We start from the raw sequence: 20455 nt of genomic DNA, 5'->3' as shown, positions 1-20455 counted from the left end.
AACAGACATTTTAATACATGAGGAAACAGGCTCAGAGGAGTTAAGAGATTTTCCTCTGGAGCTACATAGGGGTAAAGTTGGCACTAGAATCCAGGTCTCTTGGCTCCTGATCCAGTACCATTCCAGTTCTGTCAGAGAGATTCTTACAGTATAGAAGGTTGGGAACCAAAGGCATTTGGCCTGTCCATGAGGAGAGCAGCCGGGGGCAGGACTGTGGAGATGACCTCAAACTCTCCCTGCCACAGTTCCTATTGGCTGGAGAACTCTATGACCCAGCAATTCCACTCCTAGATATATACCTGAGAGGAATGAATGCATTATGTCCACCAAAAGACAGATACAAGAATCATCAGAGCAGCTTTATTCATAATCATCAAAAACGAGAAACAATCTGTCAATCAACAGAAGGCCAGATAAACAAAGTGTGGTACAGCTCTACAATAGAGTACTACTCAGCAATGAAAAGGAACAAACTACCTATACACACAACATGGATGAATCACAAAGGCATTGTGCTGAGTGAAAGACGCCAGTCTCAAAAGTGTACATTCGTTATGATCAAAACTAACCTGGAATGATAGAAATCAATCAGTGGTTGTTTCTAGGGGTTTGGGGAGACTGACAAGGGAAGTTTCTGGGGTGATGGAAATGTTCTATATCTTGAGTTGGGTAGTGGTAACCGATGTACATTTGAGATGCACATTTGGTAACTTTAAGATTTATATACTTTGCTGGATGCAAATTATACGTAAATTTTAAAAAATTTAAAGCTCAGCTTTTTAGGAAAGAGCCAGTTGAAGAAAGAAAAGGAAGGGTCTTCAAGAGCCAAGTATGGAGGTGATGACCCAGGTTGGCTCCTATGTAAGGTGAGCAGCTATCTTGATTTGCCTGGGACTGAGAGGTTTCCTAGGAAAAGAGACTTCCAGTGCTAAAATTGGGAGAATCCTGGGCAAACTAGGACACCTGGTTACCCAACTTCTATGGAAATGGAGAATTAAGAGGGAGTTTTGGATGTCTGGTAGAGAGGCTGGACTCTTGGTCCCAGAGCCCAGGGGCTGCTCTAGGGGGCTCAGAGAGGTACCTGCCAAGAGTTCAGGGCAGCGGGTATTGCTGACCGATACGAGGAACCTCAGGGCTGGGAGGCATCTTTCTTCCCTGGTTACTCCTCAGGGTTCCTGACCCTCTAGGAAGAGGTGGAGGGTGGAGCTGGAGGGAAAAGGGCTTGGAGCCTGAGTTGCGGCAGTTGGGCTGTCCAGGTTGTAAGCATCACAGCTTCTGAGCGGGGCTCTGTGATTTTCACTCTGAGCCTTCTCTTCACATGGAGTATCCCTACCCCGTCCCCCCTCAAATACCTGAGCCAAGAAAATACCAAAGCAATACATCAATTTTGTGGAAGTCAAACAGAGGGATAGGGACCTATTGGAACCAAATGTTATTGTCTCCTTTCACCTCCACAGTTGTCACAGGGAAGGACTGTCCCCTCCCAACTTTGTCTGCCACAACCTGCTGTGGCCTGAGCTAGAGGGCTCCTCTCTACCTTCTCAGAGCATGGGACAGATGGAGCAACGAGGGAAAGGCTCTTTCAGCTCTCCAGCTGAGGCCCGAGTGGATTCTGACAGAGAAACTGCTGGCAGGGCTGGTCCACAGAGAAGAAGCAGAAACCAGGGATTGGGCTCAGAAGTTCTCATAGTGGTGCACAAAGTGGGCCTGGTCCTGCCTGTTGATGAGTTGACAGGCCTTCTCTACATTCTTGGTCATTCCTGGAGGGCCGCAGCTGAACACCCCGATCTTCCGGACCTGTCAAGAGTGCCAGGGGAGTGGTTGCAGAGAGAGGCAGAGACTTGCAGGCTTGACATGCTCACTCCCCAAAAGGAAGCTGCTTCTCAAACCTGGCTGGAATGTCCAGGGCATTGACCCTAGGCCTTGAGGAGGAGGCTTGAGTGCGAGGCAGGGCCTGGGTGGGGGTGGGGCTTGAAGCCTTCCTCTAACTCTTAACCCCATCCTGGGGCTGGGGCTGGGGGGTTCTCTACTCAGGAGAGAGCTGCAGGGTGCTTGAGGGCCAGGATGTCCTGGCAGGGGAAGGCCAGAGTCCCAGGATGGGTGGGGATGGGACTGACCTCTGGGTGGACCTCCTGCAGGGAGTTGAAGAAGGGCTCGAAGGGGGGGCGGCCGAAGTGGGTGATGGAGCGCAGGCCCGTGAACAGACTCCGGTTCAGCACCTTTTGGAAGTGCCGCTCACAGATGTACTGGGGGTGGGAGTGGAGGAGGAAGGTCACAGTCAGCAGAGAAAGGGTCAGCTCTTAGTCCAGATAGTGGCCGCCACGCCCCCACCACTGCCTGGCCGGCCCTGACGTACCAGCATGGTGGTCCTGAGGTCGAACTTCTCGGCCAGCTGGGTGATGTAAATGTGCACGGACACCAGGTCCTGGCAGTCATTCTCCTCCACCTCCCGGATGATGTCAGCCAGCCACTCGAACTGCCGCTGGGTCCGTGTCACCCAGATGAAGTAGATCTGGGGACACATAGCTGGAACTCAGGACTCAGCTCAGCTCAAGGTTTCTCCACCCCAGATGCCTTCATCTGAGAGGCTGGGAAGCCCCAGACCACCCACAGACACTAAACCTCTGGCCGGACCCACAAGTGTGCTCCAAGGGCTCTAACAGACAGATCCCAGCAGAGGCCCTTCTGCCTACACCTCCTACCCTCCCTCAAATGTTGAGCATCTGGACAACTGGGTATGAATGGCCTGGGCAGACAGGGGCTTTCTCTCTTGCTACTCTGCTATGATGTGAGGACACAATCAGACCATCTGTCGCCACCTTTTCAAAGAATAGGAGAGGGACACTCACCTTTTTACAGAGCATTTGGCTGCCCAATGATGACTTGAAGACCAGGTCTTTGAGGATGGAGGCAAAGGGGGTGACTCCAATGCCCCCTCCCACCAGGACTGACACCTCAAACTTATGCCACTCCTGGTGGCCCTCTCCAAACGGTCCATCGAGGTACAGCTGCCAACAGAAGGGGAAGATGAGATGAGCCTAGCCCTGCCCCAGCTCTGAGGCTAGAAATGGTGGTGGGGGGACAGGAAGAAGAAGGATACAGAGCATCCTAGGCTCCTCTGAGGTACCCCAGCCCCCTCTCAGCCTGGCCTTGGAGTGGCTGGAACTTCTAGTCTCAGGATGTGGGAGGCGGAAACCCTCTGGCAATGCCAGAGGCCCAAAAGTGGTTCCCAGTGTTGGGCACCTTTGGGTATATGCCATAGCCGTCGCCCGTCGGGGATGAGTAGACCTCCCTGAGACGAGTGGTCCAGGGTCCTACGGCCCGGATGTGCAGGCTGAGCGTGTCCTCATGGGGCGCAGAGGTCAATGTGAAGGGATGGTACTCGTTGGTCCCCAGAGCCAGGCAGGCGATCCGCACCCACTGTCCTGACTTGTACTCAAAGCCTTTGGGCCGCTGGAACTGCAGGTAGGTCACTCCTGGGGGTCGTGGGCAGGGAAACACAGGGATCAGAAGGCTTGCTCCTGGGGCCAGCCCGGTGGCGCAGCGGTTAAGTTCGCACGTTCCGCTTCTCGGCAGCCCAGGGTTAGCCAGTTCGGATCCCAGGTGAGGACATGGCACCGCTTGGCACGCCATGCTGTGGTAGGCGTCCCACATATAAAGTAGAGGAAGATAGGCACGGATGTTAGCTCAGGGCCAGGCTCCCTCAGCAAAAAGAGGAGGATTGGCAGCAGATGTTAGCTCAGGGCTAATCTTCCTCAAAAAAAAAAAAAAAAAAAAAGAAGGCTTCCTCCTGGTACCTGAAGACTGGCAGGTACCCTGTCCTCTCCACACACCTGAGGCACAGACAGTGGTCACATGGTCTGAGCAAGTGGGGTTCCTGGGGCTGGGAGTCAGAGGGCTGCCTTCTCTGTTTCCTGGGTAACCCAAGAGCTGGGCTTCTCTGCACCCCTGTCCTAGCCCTTTCCTCCTCTCCACTCCTCTTATGAAGGACCCAGGCCTGACGCCACTGTCCTGGATACTAGCCTACTGGGTCCCCTGACCTCAGGTTCCCCAGGGACCATCTCAGTGTTTACCAAACCTCCACTGTCTGAGGGTTGCCTTTGTGATGGGCCATATCTGCACACCAACTGTACTATCTTTTATATAATGTTTTTCTTTAAATTGACTTACTTTTTCAATTTGATTTACCTGGACAAGAAACATTAGCTCACTAAGGTAGGTAGAAAACCAGCATTATGTGCTCTAAATAGAAGGCACCATGTTTTATCAGATTTTATCTGGATATGATTTATTGCCTGACCACAGCTAAGCTTCAGTCCTGTTCTCTCTTTGTTGAAAAAGGGGGTTCATAAGTACTGGAGAGTACAAAAGGCATATGAACACCACACTTTGTCCTCTAGTAATCTTGATTGAAATACAGTTGAAATGAGGTTAATTTTCTTACTATGTGAGTCCTGAAGGTTGGACGTTTCCACAACACCTAAGATCATCTTCTGCCACCCCCTACCATGATGTGAATCCCCACTTCGGCCAACACTGACTCTCAACAACAGGCCCTTGCAATCTGGGCCACTGTCTGTCTCTGACAGGGGGTTATTCTGGGAGAAGGGATGGGAGAGGGATAGGTGGTTCCCTGCCCTGCACCCAGGCCACACAGTGGGGGTCTTTCTTCTCCTTAAACCCCTCTGTATGCACTTTCAGGTGCCTCTTCTCATAGTTGCTTCCCACTGTCTGCAAGTCCGCCTAGGGGCTGAGCACAGCCCTGTCTAGGGCTGCATTGCATCAGGAAAGCTGCAGGGGTCCCAAGAGGCTATCAGGAGCCAAGTTGGGGGTCTGGAGGCCTGGGGAGCTGTCTCCCCACGTCCCATGAGTTGCTCCCCACCCAGGGTCAGGCCGGGCCTGGTACCTGACGGCAGCAGCTCTGCCTTCACCACGCTGATCTCCACCTTCTTCCTGCTCAGGCTCACCAGCTTGTCCCCCACAAAGATTAGTGCCGGGACCATGAAGTATATGTAGAAAGTGGGCAGCTGGATCAGACCGAAGCTGCCGTGGATGATGAGCTACAAACATGGCCAGTTAGTATAGCTCAGGCCCAGCCAGTCCTCCTTCCTGCACCAGCTTCCTTGCCCAGATATTTTCTGCCTGGGCCCCGGGCCCTGGGCCTGGGCTGGGTAGATGAGGATGGCATAGGCTTCAGAGACTGGGATCTCAGATTTCAGGGTCTCACTGGGTCCAATGCAGCCCGCTCCCTGCCCCCATCATGAATGCTCGTCCCTGCCCCATGGCCTGGCCCTGCCCAGAAAAGTCCCTCACCAGCACGTAGAGCAGGACATAGAGGTGGTGGGTCAGCCAGAAGCCCCGGAAGCTGTGGCGCCGGAAGTGGTGGGAGGCGAAGACGTACATGATGGCCAGGACCAGGAGCAGGAGCACCCCGGACATGCCTGGGGGCAAGGAGGACAAGGTCAGAGAGTAGTCTCAGGACCTTGGCCTGGGCTGAGAATACAGCAGAGCATTCTCCCCATTCCGCCCTCTTTCCCTGACGTCCCTCATCCCTCCCTGGCCCCCAGAACAGCTTGCCTGAAGGAGCTGCAGCAGGGGCTTGTTCTGGAGGCTAGAAAGGAAACCTATAACCACTACAGATAAGCATGTATTCATGGGAAGATGAAGATGAAAGCAGAAGTCCTCAGACAGAACCCCCAGACCCCACATACAGCCCCTCTCCCTACCTGGGACTGTCTGGAAGAACCACCAGTAGAACTTCTGGGGAAGCTTGGACCTGTGGGGCAGAGGCACATGCAGCCTCAGGCAGGGGCAGGAGGGGCTCCGCCAGTCACGATGTGACTGTTCCTGCCAGCCCTCACTGCTGAGGTTACTGGTCCTCCACCCAGATGGCCAGGGATCCTTCCAAGGAACATGGCACCCACCCTTCTATGGTTCCAACCTCTGCTCTTTCAGCAATTCTTCCTCCTGTGTTGTCCTGAACTATCCTACTGTGGCTGACCTTTGCTTCCTTGAGTTCTTGGTTCACGCTCTGTAAGCTCCATGAGGGCAGGGCTGTGTGTTCGGCTCACTGCCCTATCCCTATGCTCAAACAATGCCAGCCACATAGTAAAGGCCCAGTAAGTATTTGCTGAATGATTGCATGTAGCTTGGCATCCCTTCTCTCCGGCTCCTGGATGGACACATAAGACGTGCTCCATAAATGTTTGCCCAGTGAATGGATAGTAGGCTGAGATGGTAGGCAAGCTATGTGTCAGGTTCATGTGGGAAGCAGTCTCCAGCTTCATCTCCCAAACTCCTTTCCTGGCCAATCATGGCCAGCTTCCTTCCTGAGGTCAAGAAAGTCACCTCTCAGCTTCCCCAAGGGGGGCTGGCTTCTGATCCTCACTCAGTGCGAGAGTATCCAGGGCTATCTATTTCTTTTCTGTTATACCCTTAGGCCTGTCTCATGTGTCCCAAGGAGGACCTGCCCCCCGCCCCCAGAACTGACCCATCATTCACAAAGACGTGGGGGAAGATGCAGGCCAGCACACTGAGGGGACTGACTGAGAAGATGTAGACATTGACCACGTGGCCCGCACTGTGCAAAACTGCAAGAGACAGACCCTGTTAGAGATGCCACCCTGGGCAGACTCCACCTCTGACCCCGAGGGAAATAGGGGGCTCAGGGAGGAGAGATGGAAGGATAAAGGAGCTCCAGTCTCCTCACTGTCTCCCCCACAGCTAGATCCAGGGAGCTGCAGCAATGGGGAGGATGCCTGGGAGACCCGTACTGGACAGGACAATAGCAGCCATGGCGATCCAGCGATGGAAGTCCACGGCGGCGTCGAAGGGCACGTAGCGGTTAAGGAAGGTCTCGCGCAGGAAGGTGATGAGGTTGCGGCACATGGTGAGCAGGATGTAAGAGTACATGAAGGAGACGTTGGCCGCCGTGCCCCGCGACAGGATGATGCCTACTAGAGTGGTCTGTGCAATTTCTGTGGGTGGTGAGGCAAAGGCGTAGTCTGGGGACAGAGTGGGAGCGGATCAATCAGCATAGCACAGAGGCCAGGGGCCTGGGCCTGAGTCAGAACACCTGGGCTCCCCCATCTAGATGCTGAGTAGCGGGACGAGCAAGCAGAAGGCTCTCCACTTCTCCTTTCCCACTGCCTGCAACCTGGAACTCTTACAGTAAGCACGCTCTGCAAACAGGCCGACACAGATGGCTGAGAAGATCGTGGTGCACACGATGTGCCGCCGGTAGTTCTCCACGAAACGCTTGAACTGCTGCAGCTTCTGGGCCAGGAGGCCCCGCTGCATCTTCTCCTGCAGCGCCTCCGTGTACAGCCGCGGAGGGGACAGGACTGCCCTGCAGCAATGGGAAGCAGAGTGGCCGTGAGATGGGGCACCCCGGCCTCCCCTAAATGCCACCCCGTGAAAGAGACTTGGTGACCTGGCAGGGGTCAGGATGGGCCACGACAGGTGAAGGAAAAAGCATTTCGGGAGCCGACTCTCATTCCCCCAACCCTTTACCCCTCATCTTTATTTGCCCCATCCACCCACTTTTCTGTCTCCCCACTACTCCACCTCTTTGTCCTCCTGTCTGTTCTGCCCTTCTCTCTTCCTGTTCCCTGCACAGACCTCACTGCTGTGCCCAAAGCAGGCAGGAGCCAGGAGACCCCTGACTGCCATCTTGGTGTTTTATCTGAGTACCAGGACCCCTGCCTGAAGATTAGGGTGTAGAGGTTGAAGAGTCATTCGACTCTATAGCCCGCCAAGCAGGTCGGGAACCAACGGAACGAGACTCAGGATGGTCCCTTGTGTGTCAAGACGGTGTGGGCAGGGCCCAGAGACCCTGAGACTTCTCCCCATGTCTCCTTGGGCCCGGGGTTCTGGGAAACACTCACTTTTTGCCAAACCTCTTCTTCAGCCCGGGGCCTCCCAGCTCTGGGGCCTCTGAGGTAGGAAGTCCCCCTCCCCGGGGGCAGGAGCTGAGAAAAGGAAATTGGGGCTTGTTCTCTCCTTATCTTTGCAGCCAGGAGAACTGCCAGGTCAGAGCTTGAGGGGATGGGGGTAGATCCTGGGATTATTCCTGCCCACAGAACCTGCCCACACAACTGGTCAGAGAGAAGCAGGCAGAAGGCAAGGCAGAATAAATGAATATGATCTGTTCATCTGTTTTGTAGAATGATTCTATCCTGAGCAGCAAGGGGTGTGTGAGGCAGCTGGAATTTGGGCTAGGACCAACCATGTACTAAGAGCTACTTTCAGAGGCAAATATCTGGCCCCAGGGGCTGACTCAGCCAGCCCTACTTCCTTCATTTCTCTGCAGGGGGCCTGGTCAAGGAGACCTCCTGTACCTCACTGCCACTCACCATTCCCCAGGAGTCTTAGTGATGAATGAGACTCGAGAGCTGATGTTTGGTTTAAAGATGTCTCCGACACCTGGAGTGAAGAACAAGAGACTGGACAGACTTCCCCACGAGGGCGGTAGGGTGGGCTGGGAGACTGTCCCTGCCCTCCCACTTCCCTTCCTCCAGAAAGGCTGCCACGGTACTTGCCAGTGACTTGCTCCAGTCTTGTTCCCCTCAGCCCACAGTGAGCACTCACTACACACAGGGCAGCCACTGCTAGTCAACGTGACACCTCAGTGCAACTACAAAACGGACCCCCTCTGAGCGGATGCAACCTTGCTGATCCTTTGGGTAAAGAAAATAGTGCCTCTTCCTCTGGCCAGACACATCCCAGACCAGTGAGCATGGCTTGGTGAGCAGCATGTAGGCTGGATTCCAGCCCACCTCTTGGGCATCTTCGTGCAGTGCACAAATTGCACAGCTGCATGCGATGCCCTTGAGTACACATGCCTGGCTCAGTACCAGGCACCAAGGACTAAGAGAGAAATAAGCCCTGGGTCCTATCCACCAGGGACTCTCATTCTGAAGACACGCCCCTCCCTGACTGACTTTTCCTCACATAGTCACATACCTCCACCTCCACCCTTGACACAGAGCTGTGTGCGGCGGAGCTCACTGTCGTGGTCCCGCAGCATGAAGTGGAAGTCCTCCCATGTCAGCTCCCTCTTGTCCTGGAAGCCCGATTCCCGGAACATGGACTCCACCACCTCGGCCAGCTGGGCCTTGGACAGGCAGTTGTTGGAGATCTCGATGAAGGACCTAGGGGAAGACCAGAGAGAAAGCAGCCTGTCACTGGCAAGGTCAGGTTTAGGCAGGTGCAGGGTGGAGTAGGCCCCAGATGATCTAATGTGGTTACCAGTGACCTGAGAAATGGTAATGAGAAGGTTTTCATCCAGCCTGCAGCTGACACTAAGCTGGGTGGCGTGGCCACTGGCTCAAAAGGCAGAACAAAATTGAAAGTGACCTTGACCAATTAGAGAAAGCAGCCTTCCAACGGAGGGGCATCTACGGTTGGGATGAATGTCCACTTAGCGCAGGGATGTGTCAGGTGTGCCGTGGCCCTCTCGCATGGCAGGCTCTTTGCCCACTGTCTTGTGTCGATGCCTCCCACACCACTGCTGGGGTCCCCTTTTCACAGTGCAGTTGGGGCACAGACAGCTGGGGGGACGGGGTAGGATGTAGTGCAATGGTGGCCGCTTCCTTGTGCCAACACCCCTAGGGCATGGGCAGGAGTGTCTCCACTCCCGATCTGATAGCAACCGGAGTGGCAGCTGCAGTGGCCATACTCTTTTCTTAGGCTGTGCTTTGGGACAGAAACAAACCAAGCGAGTTGGCGTGAGTGCAGCAGAAAAAGACCTTTGCGCATGTGGCACAGCAAGCACTGCCATCACATTAAAAAAAACACATCATCCCATCGAGACTGAGCAAGATCCATCATGAGCACAGGACGAGAAGGTGGGAGCTCAGCCCTTGGGGTCAGGGACCCTCTCCTAGATTCCCTAGAGCCCCGCCCAGGCCCGGGCCTGTAGTGACACACCCAGTGAGGTGCAGACTGCCATTAGCTTCACCCTGGCCCTTTGGGAAGCCCAGGTCCAGTTGTGGTATCTGGATCGTGAGAGGGATGTGGCAGGTAAGGGGAACGAGAAATCACGCAATGTGGAATTAAAGGGGTGGAAAACTTAAAACTATCTGGGCTGTTTTATGCATTTTATCTATTCATTTGTTGATCATTTCATCTCATTCAGGTAACTATGTACTGAATGCCTGCTATGTGCCAATCACAGTGCAGAGGAGGCAGATTCTGTGGGGAATAAAGACAGATATGAACGCTGTCTTTATGGAGCTGAAGGGGGCTGTGTTATTGGAGCAGTGTCTTCAGGAATAAGCAGCCTGTGAGCTAAAAGCTGGTCTTCATTAGCACACCATGACCAGAAATGGCTTAGGAAGCAGGAAGAGACAAAGGTTGGAACATAGAAGAAATGTCCATGTTTCTCCTCCTGCCTGTTGTGGTGATTAATGTCGGGAGAGTGACCAAGGTCAGCCATCCTCCATCCATCCATTATCCACTGTGTAAAGCATAGTGTTAGGTATGCTGTGGAAGCATTTATAAAGATCCAAGGGCATCCAAAAGGGGTTAGTGGACTTGTGTTATCGGTCATATTGGTGTTAGTTGTTTTTTTCAACTGGGGAGAATTTTCTGGCTAGAGTTGACAGTGCAGATATAGACCCTCCTGGAGGCAGAGGCCTGGCCAGATAAACTTTGGAAGCTGGATGCTCCGAGAGTCTAGAATGCAGTATCTAGGACACCTGTCAGTGCAGATGACCACACAGCCTTCTCACCTACCCTCCTCTGATCTGACTTGTCTTCCTGTTTACAACATCAGGAAGCCTCAGGACTAGAAGGGCCTACTCCGTACCGCATCATGGTGAAGAACTCGCCCTTGGAGAGGAAGCCATTCCCATCAAGGTCATACATGGTGAACATCAGGCGGGACTTGTCCTCTGGGGAGCCTGTGAAGAGAAAGGGGCATGCAGATCACTTCTCTGCTGAAAGACCTCTAGCTCCTGGGAGGGCCCACCACCACCCCCACCCCCCCACCTCCCCACCTTTCATGAAGACCACCAGGATGTCCAGGAACTCCCGGAAGGACAGGTAGCCATTGCCGTCTTTGTCAGCCAGAGAGAACATGGACTCCACAAACATGTCCTGGGGCTTGAGGCCCAGGGACTCCGCAAACTCGGCCCTGCTCAGCTCACACGTCAGGGCCTCCCGCACCTTCTGTGACGAGTCCAGGGGCAGGGTCCCTGCATCCACCTGGTCGATGTCCAGTACCTGCACTCGAGCAGCAGCAGAAGGAGGGAGGGAAAAAAAGAGGTGAGGCCTGGGCTGAAAGCAGTTCAGTGACCTCTCACATCTCCCCAAAGTCCAATTCAGAGAGGGTGAGCCCTGGTGGCTGCTCCTGGTCCTTAAATATACTTCTGACTTGGGCCCCTGCTCTCCTGTAGAGGGGTGACTGGAATCTCTAGTAGCCGGCCCACTTTCTCCCTGGACCCAAGAACCAGGAGTTTTATAGAGTAGAAATGGTGCTGGGTCTGTAGGGGGAAAGGGGTGGGAACAGGGAGGGGCAAAGCTTGGGAATGCAAAGCGAAAGAGCCTGTTCTGGGGACAGAGGGTATTGTAGACTTGGGTGGACAGGCAGGAGGAGGCTAGGGATATGTTCTCTTGTCAATTCAGACAGTGCTGCCACATGCCTGATTTGGCCTCTGCCCATTGTACAAAGACTTTAAAAGTCATATACATACAATTACCATTTGTTATATGCCTACAATGTACCAAGCACTTGGGCCAGACACTGTACATAGAACAGTGTTTTCCAAACTTTAGAGTGTATCAGAATACCCTGGAGGGCTTGTGGGCTCCAACCCCAGAGTTCCTGATTCACTGGTCCAGGTGTGGGAGCTAAGGATTTGCATTTCTAACAAATTCCCAGGTGAGGGTGCCACTGCTGGTCCAGGGGCCACACTTTGAGAACCCCAGATGTAGACTATTTCACCAAATCCTGACAACAACCCAAGGGGATGGATCCTATTTTAATTGCTGTTTTATAGATGAGGAGACTGAGATACAGAGCAGAGGTGATGTGACTTGCCTAGGGTCACACAGCTAGTGAGTGGCAAAGCCAGGATTCAACCAAGACTGTCCGTCTCCAGCCCATAGAACAGAAGCTTAGTTCACCCCATGTCCAGCCTAGGTTCCCTCCAACCCCTGGGTAGGTTTCTGTCTCCAAAAGACACAGCCATGGCACCTGGGCAAAAAGGTGTCTGAAGAAGACCTCCAGGATGCGGGCCCTCTGCTGCTTGGTCACAGCCTTCCTGAACAGCTCCTTCTCGCCCATCTCAGCCACGTCGAGGCCCAGAGTCCAGCGCACACAGAAGCCCTGCAGTTGCTGCACAAAGATGCCCCGCTCCTCCTCGGAGTTAAACAGCAGCACCTGGGAGGGAGCAAGCCTGGGCCAATGCTCGGAGCTTGAGTGGCTTGTTCAGCCTCCCCTCAAAGGACCTTGGGTTGGGGGAAGGAGAGAAAAGTGGACCCCATCCACCCAGGCTGAGGCCAGGTGAGTGGCCCAAGGGGGTCAGAGGGAGGGTCAGGTTGAGTCTGGGGACCTTTGAAAGGAATCCCCAGAATCAGCCTTCACAGGTGAGCTTGGTAGCTGCAGAGAGGGTGGCCTGAGAGGACTTCCTCTGAGAGGGGAGATGTGTGAGGGCAGTCCAGGCTAGGGAGGCAGGGTGGGCCGCACCAGGTCATACTCCTTGGGGATCTTGAGCAGCAGGGCCCGGCGTCCGCGGTTGCTGGACAGGATGAGGTTGACCTGCTGTGGGGGCCGAAGCTGGATGGTGCGGAGCACAGAGAGACGCCTGTCCAGGACCTGCAGACACCTGTCTGGGAGCAGCTGGATGGTGACAGGATAGCTTGTCTCCCTGGGGCCTGGCCACTCCATCGCTGGGGGAGGGACAATTAGGCAGAGCAGTTCAGCAGAGGCACCCAGACCCCTGCCTCAGGGCAATTCCACTCTACCAGTCTGAGCAGGCACCCAAAGCCTGGCTCTTTCCTACATCTGTAACCTGGTTCTTTCTCCTGGTCCCCTCAACTGCCCCCTTCCTCCCTCCCTTCCCTCAGCCCCATCTCACCTGACACTCCATCTTTGGCTGCTTCCTTCTTCATACTCTCTTTGTCTTTCCTTTGTAGCTTCCTGCGCTCTCGGCCTCGGAAATGGGCCACCACCCAAGCAATAAGCAGACTCACTGAAGGGGGTCAGAAGGAGGCAGTAAGGAGGGGAGCCCCTTGCCTGCAGCTTCACTGAGGCTTTGGCTGTGCCCCTCCCTTCCCTAGGCCCCCCATGCCCAACTTCAACTGTACCAAGGAGCTAGCCCTATAGGCCAGCAGGTAATGAGGGGCAGGGGCAGGCTTTGGGGGCAGGGTGTGGGGAGACAGGAGAAGAGAGATGGGTGAGAGGATGAAGGGCTCACCTAGCGGAAAACAGCAGATAGCCACGATGGTGATGCCAAAACCAGCACCACTGCCCTTGAAGTAGTCAGACACGGTCAGGGGCACACAGGGGGGCAAGCCTTCAGTTGTGAGCTGCTGTGGCTGAGGGCAGGGTGCACCTGAGGGAGAGGGCACAGGAGACCTCAAAGCCTGAGGATCCCACTCCTTGGCCAGGCATCCTTCCCTTTTCTCCTGTAAGGGACTGGATACCCTCCTCCCTTCCAGGCCCATCTCCCTGGAATTTGTTCCCCTCAAAAAATCCCCTTCTGTATCCCATCTCTCAGCACCCACCCCAGCTTGGCCACAGGGTGCAGCCTGCAAACCAGTCCAGTCCTTTCTGGGGGAGGTGGCCCAACAGAAACCTCCCAGCCCAACACAGAAGGGGCTGCCTGGCACTCGCTCTCTGGACAGCAACAGTGATCACTCCCAACCTTGGTCCTTTCTCTGGTCACCACCGCTTGTGTTCTCCCAGGTCCCCTACCTGGATGCCAGATAAACACATTGGACTGTAGGGCACTGGGGTCCAGGTTGGCGACAGCTACCAGAACATCCTTCAGAGTGATGTTTCTGATTTCTGCAATTTCCTCCTTGGAGAATAGCCTAAGTTGGAGAAAGCCAGGAATTGTTGGGATGGGAAGGGGATTCAGGCCTCTAGCAACCTCAGGCCTAGGGATTTAAATGAGGAAAGAAACCCAGAGGGAGTGGTGGGCCAGCTGGGAATTAAGGGCCCCTGAGGGCAATTCACAGGCAGAGGATCTGGGGCCCAGGCCAAGGTGGAGTCTGAGGTGCAGGCCCAGGCAGGCCTTACCCATTCCTGGTGTTCTCAAACCAGTAGCGGTCACCATCCCGCAGCCGCACAAACTGGTCAAGAACAATGGCAGTGAAGAGGGGCCCGGGGTCGCCATGGCTCTCCAGGAGCCCCCCGGGGAGCAGCTCCAGCTGGGACAGGTCCTGATTGTACAAGGCAGCTGTGGCCTCCAGCACCTGGGGCACCAGAGGAGGTGAAGAGTGAGTATGAGTGTGCGTGTGCGTGCGCGCGTGTGTGTGTTGGGAAGGGCAGCCACTGTTGCCCCATCCCTCAAACACAGGACCCCATCAGCTGTTTGGCTTGCTATTCAGACCTGAGGGAGTCTCCTTTTCCCAGGCAGCGCCCCCTCAGTTGGTGGCAAGTCTGGTGGAAGAACCAGTGTCTCCCTGCCCATGGTGAGACCACTGTTATGTACCTGAGGACCATATCCTGTGACCATGGCTACCCAGACTGCCTGGCAGCAGTGATTAGGAGCTTTGAGTCACCTAACTCATGGGAAAGGACCCTGCACTGGCACCCAACCCAGGAACAGTACAATGTAATGGTGAGGAACATACTCTGGAGTCAGATGGCTAAATTTAAATCCTGCCTCTGTGACTGACTTACCAACTATGTGATCAGTAAAATGGGGAAAACGATAGTATGTACCCTATAATGGTCTTGATAGTGATTAAATGACTTACATATGTAAAAGACTTAGAACAGTATTGTCACAGGAAAGCTTTAGCTGCTATGATTATCATTACTGTTCCTGACCTGGGGGTCCACTTCAGGGTTGAGGTCACTCCAGTTCTTCGGGGTTTCCAGCCCCAAGGCCAGCAGGGCTTGACTATAGCTGGGTAGCCCCATATCTCGGCCACGTTGGATGCTGCTGGCCACGTAGTCTGTGCGGGAGAACTTGCCGGGGCCAGGCCAGTAATCTAAGGAGGAGAGAGGACCATGCTACAGGCTCAGTCCTCCCAATGCTTCTTCACCCAGCAGCCTTGAATTGGGCTATTGGCACTCTGCCCTCCGCCCTCAGCACTCCTCTACACATGACCTGCGCTCATGTTGACCTGCCTTGGTGTGGGGTCAATGTCACCCCGTGTGATCAGGGGCAATTTTTCTGGCAAGACTTCCCTTGAGGCTTAAGACTGTTCTAGTCATCAAGCAGTAAACTGCCGTCCTTTACCTCCTTAACCTCAAGACAGGGCTAGATGCAAACCTTTAGAGACCTAAACACCAAAGAAATCATGGTGCTACCTCTCCTCCCATATACTCAGAAATAGGGAATTTAGAATAAAAACAACATGAGCCTGTAAATCGAGAAAAAAAAAGTTCAAAGCACTTTGTCTTCTAAGCAAAGTCTCCTGCTGGTCCTGCTGTTCCTGTGTGTTCCTGCATTGTGGGTACCCTAGGTCTGCCTGTTGATTAACCCGGCAGGGTCCCCAGGCCCCCGAGCCTCTGGGCCCCCATCCCCTCTGGTTCCAGAGCTCACCCCTCAGATCTTCAACCACTATCCTGTCCTCCAGCTCCGAAATCTGGGAGGCCATTCCCAGCAGCAGCTCATTCACTGCCTGGGCACTGTTCAGATTGGGGTTCTGGAATAAATGACATACTCAGACAGGTTCTCAGTTCTCTCCCCAAAGCCTATTCCCTCTCACTCTGGACCACTGTAGCATCGCAGGACAAAGGGCCAGTCCTAGACTCTCTTGAGTCCCCAGGTATTTTTCTGATCTCTCCACCCTTCATCTCCCACCACCCTGGAGCAGCAACACCCAAGAACTGGAATCACTGCTTTTCCCAGCCTATGTAACAAGACTGACCCTGACCTTCCCCTTACCCTGACCCTAGGCTGACCTCTCGAATCCAGTAGCTATTGCAGACCCTCAGAGCTGGGGAACTGCCAAAATCCTTGTTCACGATATTCTGGAAATGACAGCTGGCATTCCTGAAATGGATAATCAAGGATGTACTATGGGAATTCAGGGAAGAAGCTGAGATGGCGTTGAGTGGGGTGAGGGACTAAGAGGGACTAAGGACCAGGACTGAAGGGTGGCCCCAGCACCTTCCTAGAACAGAGTAGGGATTTGACAGTGTGTGTGGATTGAAGGTAGAGGTCGCTCTCAGTACACACAGGGAGGGAAGGGAAGAAGGGAAGAGGGTGACCCAGCTGCTGGACAAATCCTGCTCTCAGCAGCTGAAGTTCAGCCATTAGGAGGAGCTGGGGATATTTCTCTGTTCAGACTGAATCTCCCATCCCAGGGTCCTATTCCAGAGTCCCAAATTCTGCTTCCCTTCCACCGTTAAACTGTGGAGGATATAAAAGGCCACAGGCCCCCAAGACGGTTAGTTCATCACTTCTGCTAGCGCTGTGCCTCCCCTACAGGCCAGCCTCTACCTTACCTCATGTAGACGCCAGGGGGCACCATTGTGGAGAAGAACTGCTCAGAGGCCGCCAGGAACTCCGGGGAGATGCTGGGGTCCAGGAAAGGGCGGTACTCTGCCCAAGGTGGGGTAACAAGAGAAATAGGCTTCTTACCCCCACATCTTCCCAACACAAGCATCCACTTGTCTTCTTTCCCCTATGGATTCTGACCCCCCAACTCTCAGCCCAGGTGTCCCCCCCCCGCCCCAGCCCCCCCCCCCCCCCGCAACATCCTCACCTGTATATTCCGGGGGTGTTTTCGACAGAAAGCTGGGCAGCCACTCATACAGAGCGATGTTCTGAGGGTCAGAGAGAGGGGAAAGGTGAGGCCAGCGCTGGAGCTGCCAGGCTGGGAGGAATCTGAGCCCAGGGAAGGCTTAAGTGAGAGATGAGGACCAGGCAGGGGCAGGCACGAGGGAGGTCAATCAAACCGGAGAAATGAGGAGGCGTGTCCCCCACAAGGAACAGGGGATTTGAGAGGGGGAGGAAGGGAGCTAAATAATAATCACAAGCGAAACCTCATGTCTAAGTAGCGCTTTGCGTCCTGATCATTTTCAGGGTCTATTCCTAGACGTTAGCTTTCTGGGGAGGGGTGTCCTCCTGGAGAAGGGCGTTTCTGGGTGGGAGTTGTGCAAGGATAGCTGGCCCTGCGGGCGAGCGGAGTCTCGGTGGACCAGGACGTGGGGGAGGCGCTGACCTGATAGGTGGCGATGACCCTCTTGCGCGCGTGCTGGAACAGCTCCTCGTCCCCCCAGCTCGGGTGCTCGCGGGCCAGCCTCTGAGCGCACAGGTTGTGGTAGCGGAACCAGAGCAGGCCCAGCGCCTGCACGAATGGGTCGCGGTTGCCTCGCTCCGCCCCGAAGGCTGTAGGCGACGTGGGGACACAGGGGAGGAGACGAGCGGCGGTGTGACCCACAGGAGCCCAACCCCGCAGACCCCAGCCAGCCCTCCACCGAGCCCGGCCCGCGGCCTCACCGTACAGCCCCTGGGACCCGCGCTGTCCGGTGGCGGGGTCGGGCGCGGTCCACATGAGCAGGGGGTCCTTCGAGTCCCGGGGGAAGGCGGGGTCGGGCCCGGACGCCAGCTGCCCCCCAGAGAAGCTCCGCAGCTCGTCGCTCCAGGAGTGCGAGGAGCCATAGATGGCGCTGCCGTCCAGCCAGCCCGTCACCTCGTTGGTCTGCGGGGCAGCGAGGGGTCGGGCAGCCGAGGCGGCTAAGGGAGGGCCAGGCCCAGGCGGGGTCCGTGGGGGTGGGGTGGGAGCCTCTCCCGCCCGGCCCTGTCGTGTCCCCAGCCCAGGACCCCGCCTGCCTCGGGTCCAGCGCCCCGCCCCACCGCCTGCCTCATCTCACCAGGTCCCGGGGATTGTTGGGGCTCAGTCCGGTTTTGGGGTCCCAGCGACTCCTCTGGAAGGGCAGCACCACGTCCCCGCTCCGGTTGGGGTCGAACACGGGGTCTCCCGGCGGGATGTGGATGTTGAGGAACTCTGCAGGGCAGCCGGGTCTCTCCACACTCACCAGGTCGGAGAGCACGTGGTAGCCTGCAGGCAGTGGGGTGCAAGCTGGTGAGAGTCTCCTCTCCCCACAGCCAGGCGGACTCCAAATTTCCCAAGAGCGAAAGGGCAGGATGTTTGTTTCAATCTCTGACACCAGCTCTGCGGGTTTTTTCTATTCTGCAAAGTGGCTATATAGCACCCTCCCCACCCACCTCATAACATTATTGTGAGAATCAGAATAATATAATTAATGTAAGGGCTCCCCCAAACCAGTCCCCCATGTCCCAACAGATCCTGCCTTCCCCTCCTTCTTGAAGGGAAAGAGGATAAAATCCTATTGTGAGGAGAGCTGTGTCAGGGGACTCAGCTCCTAAGAACTATACGGGGGTCCAGTGGCACTCCTGGGTTTGGAGTAAGAGGTAAATGAAAGATTAGGGGGGCAAAAATCCCTGAATCGACGCTCCCAAATCTCCGAGATGAAGAACGGCTCGAAGCGCAGCTTGGTGTGGGGAGGAGATGGCTGGGGTGGGGGGGCGGTCTCTGATGGTCTCCTGTGGACTGCAGAGGGGCCTCAGAGCCCCTCTCCCCAGGCACTGAGCTAAGCGCCAGGTCAGTCCCAGTGTTTTCCCACTTTGCCCTCACCAAAGAAGACCCCCAGCACGGTGCGGTTTTGGCGGGATGGCAGCCCGGCTCTGCCCTGCATGGCCGCGTCGCTGAGGCGGCGTGGGTTGGGCAGCAGCGGCTCCTCCAGCGCCTGATACACGCCGTCCGCGTAATTGGCTGGTACAAGGCGCTGTAGACGGTAGCCTGCGGGAAGCAGGGAGCGGGGCTCGGTCAAAGCACTCCGTTCCCAATGAGCCTACAAACTTTGCCCTACTCCTCCCTCAAAGCCCCCACTCCCACTGAGGAGACCCCTTCTCCCCAGGGTCTCCTGGCTCCAGGAGCGCATAGGATCTCGCTGCGCCCGCAGGCAGCCCGGCGGCTGGCGACGCGCTCTCTCCGCGTCTCGGTGCCGGGTCTCCCGTGGCCCTGCCCTCCACTAGCCACCCTCGTCGTCCCACGGGGCCACAGGACGCACCGGCAGCGCCACGCTGGTGGTGCCTCAGGTTGTTGAACCAGCCATCATAGCGCTGCACTTCCCAGGTTAGAGAGGGTGCGTTCTGGCTGCCTGTGGGTCAGAGAGTGGTGCCCTCAGCGCTAGCCTCCCAGCGACACCCTCGGGGACCCGACAGCCTCGGCCTGTGCTTCTCCGGCTCTCCGAGTGCCCCCAAGCCGACCCCAGTGGCGGTGCCTGCGCGGCATGGGAAGTTTCCTATACTGATGAGCCCTGCAGCGATCTTCTAGCCTTAGGGAACCGCTTCCTTGCACCTCTCCCTTCCCCCAACCCGAGGGCGTACTGGATGACATCTTGAAGCTAGGGGCGCCTGGTACTTACCTGCTGGTTCCAGGGGTACAGTCAGCAGAGCTCCCAGGAGCACCAGTGCCTCTGGCCTCGCGCGGAGCATGCTGACGCTGCGGCCCGGGGGATGGAGGGGATATGTGACGGACAAGGAGCTGGCGTCCTCCTCGCCTATAGCCGGCACAGGGGAAGCGGCGCCGGCTGTTTCCACTTCTGCCGTGAGGTTTTTAGGAGCATCATCCAGGACCCGAACCCGCACACCACTTTTTTTAGGACACCTGGCAGCCCTGTAGGCACTGATGCTTGTCTCCACTTTCCACCCCGTTGGAGAACTAACCCCAACGACAGGAACCACAGGGCATAAATCCTCTGGGGCTTGTCAGTCCGCGGCAGGACTTTACCTCCAGCCTCCCAGGGCCCCCCAGAGCCTCGAATCCCCACCTGCAAAATCCCCCAGGAGCTGCTTCTCCCAGAGGAGGCAGGGAAGGGAAGGGAATGGGCTAGTGACCTGGGAGCCCCAGACCTACAGGCCCTCCTACTCCACAATGAACGCCTGTGTATGGACACGAGGGATGGGAAGATCAGGCCCAAAGCCCAGGTCCAACCTTGGTTTAGGGCCTCTGTCGGGGTCAGAAGTCTTCTTTCCTCTCGGAATCCTCAGCGTCCCTGGCTGCACGCTCACCCTCCTCTCTGGTCCTCTGAGGCCAGCCGCGCGGTGTCCACTCAGGCCAGACCAGTGCCAGGAGTGAGCATCGGGACCCGGAGCTCGCACTCTTGCTATGGAGGAGGGGCTCCTTCATTTGCATAGCGACCTCCGCCCCTCATTTGCAAGAGCTCTTCCCGCTTGGACGGCTGCCCAGCGCTAACCTCCTCTGGGCACGCTGCCTACACTGCTATAAAAGGGGGGTC

General features: G+C 55.8%; 1 protein-coding gene across 1 annotated transcript; it reads right to left on the bottom strand.

Annotated features, from left to right (window-relative positions):
• Nucleotides 1–338: 338 nt before the first annotated feature.
• DUOX2 (dual oxidase 2) lies at nt 339–20293 on the bottom strand. Its single transcript, XM_014734099.3, has 34 exons — nt 20152–20293; nt 19583–19717; nt 19226–19315; nt 18790–18954; nt 18005–18192; nt 17631–17832; nt 17353–17519; nt 16894–16954; nt 16634–16730; nt 16088–16178; nt 15726–15828; nt 15005–15168; nt 14249–14424; nt 13922–14040; nt 13422–13559; nt 13083–13196; nt 12692–12894; nt 12200–12385; nt 11001–11226; nt 10811–10904; nt 8965–9152; nt 8355–8424; nt 7887–7970; nt 7170–7348; nt 6774–7004; nt 6491–6590; nt 5727–5776; nt 5314–5441; nt 4907–5060; nt 3244–3476; nt 2850–3008; nt 2357–2512; nt 2118–2246; nt 339–1797 (listed from the first exon to the last, which is right to left on the bottom strand). Exons 2-34 carry the CDS (start codon nt 19650–19652, stop codon nt 1675–1677), a joined length of 4638 nt encoding a protein of 1545 aa, XP_014589585.1. The 5' UTR covers nt 19653–19717; nt 20152–20293; the 3' UTR covers nt 339–1674.
• Nucleotides 20294–20455: the final 162 nt, after the last annotated feature.

Source organism: Equus caballus, chromosome 1 (genome assembly GCF_041296265.1).
Source record: "Equus caballus isolate H_3958 breed thoroughbred chromosome 1, TB-T2T, whole genome shotgun sequence".
Lineage (NCBI taxonomy): Eukaryota > Metazoa > Chordata > Mammalia > Perissodactyla > Equidae > Equus > Equus caballus.
Note: the sequence above shows the minus strand (reverse complement) of the source record. Positions and strands in the feature narration are given on the sequence as shown.

Bases quoted from the DNA above. Each gene is read 5' to 3' on its own strand.
- DUOX2 (XM_014734099.3), bottom strand. From the start codon at position 19,652: ATGCTCCGCGCGAGGCCAGAGGCACTGGTGCTCCTGGGAGCTCTGCTG. The intron at 14,425-15,004 runs GTCAGGAACAGT...CTGGTGCCCCAG, and splicing joins ACCCTGAAGTGGACCCCCAG to GTGCTGGAGGCCACAGCTGC. The intron at 7,971-8,354 runs GTGAGTGGCAGT...TCCTTTTCTCAG, and splicing joins ACTAAGACTCCTGGGGAATG to CTCCTGCCCCCGGGGAGGGG.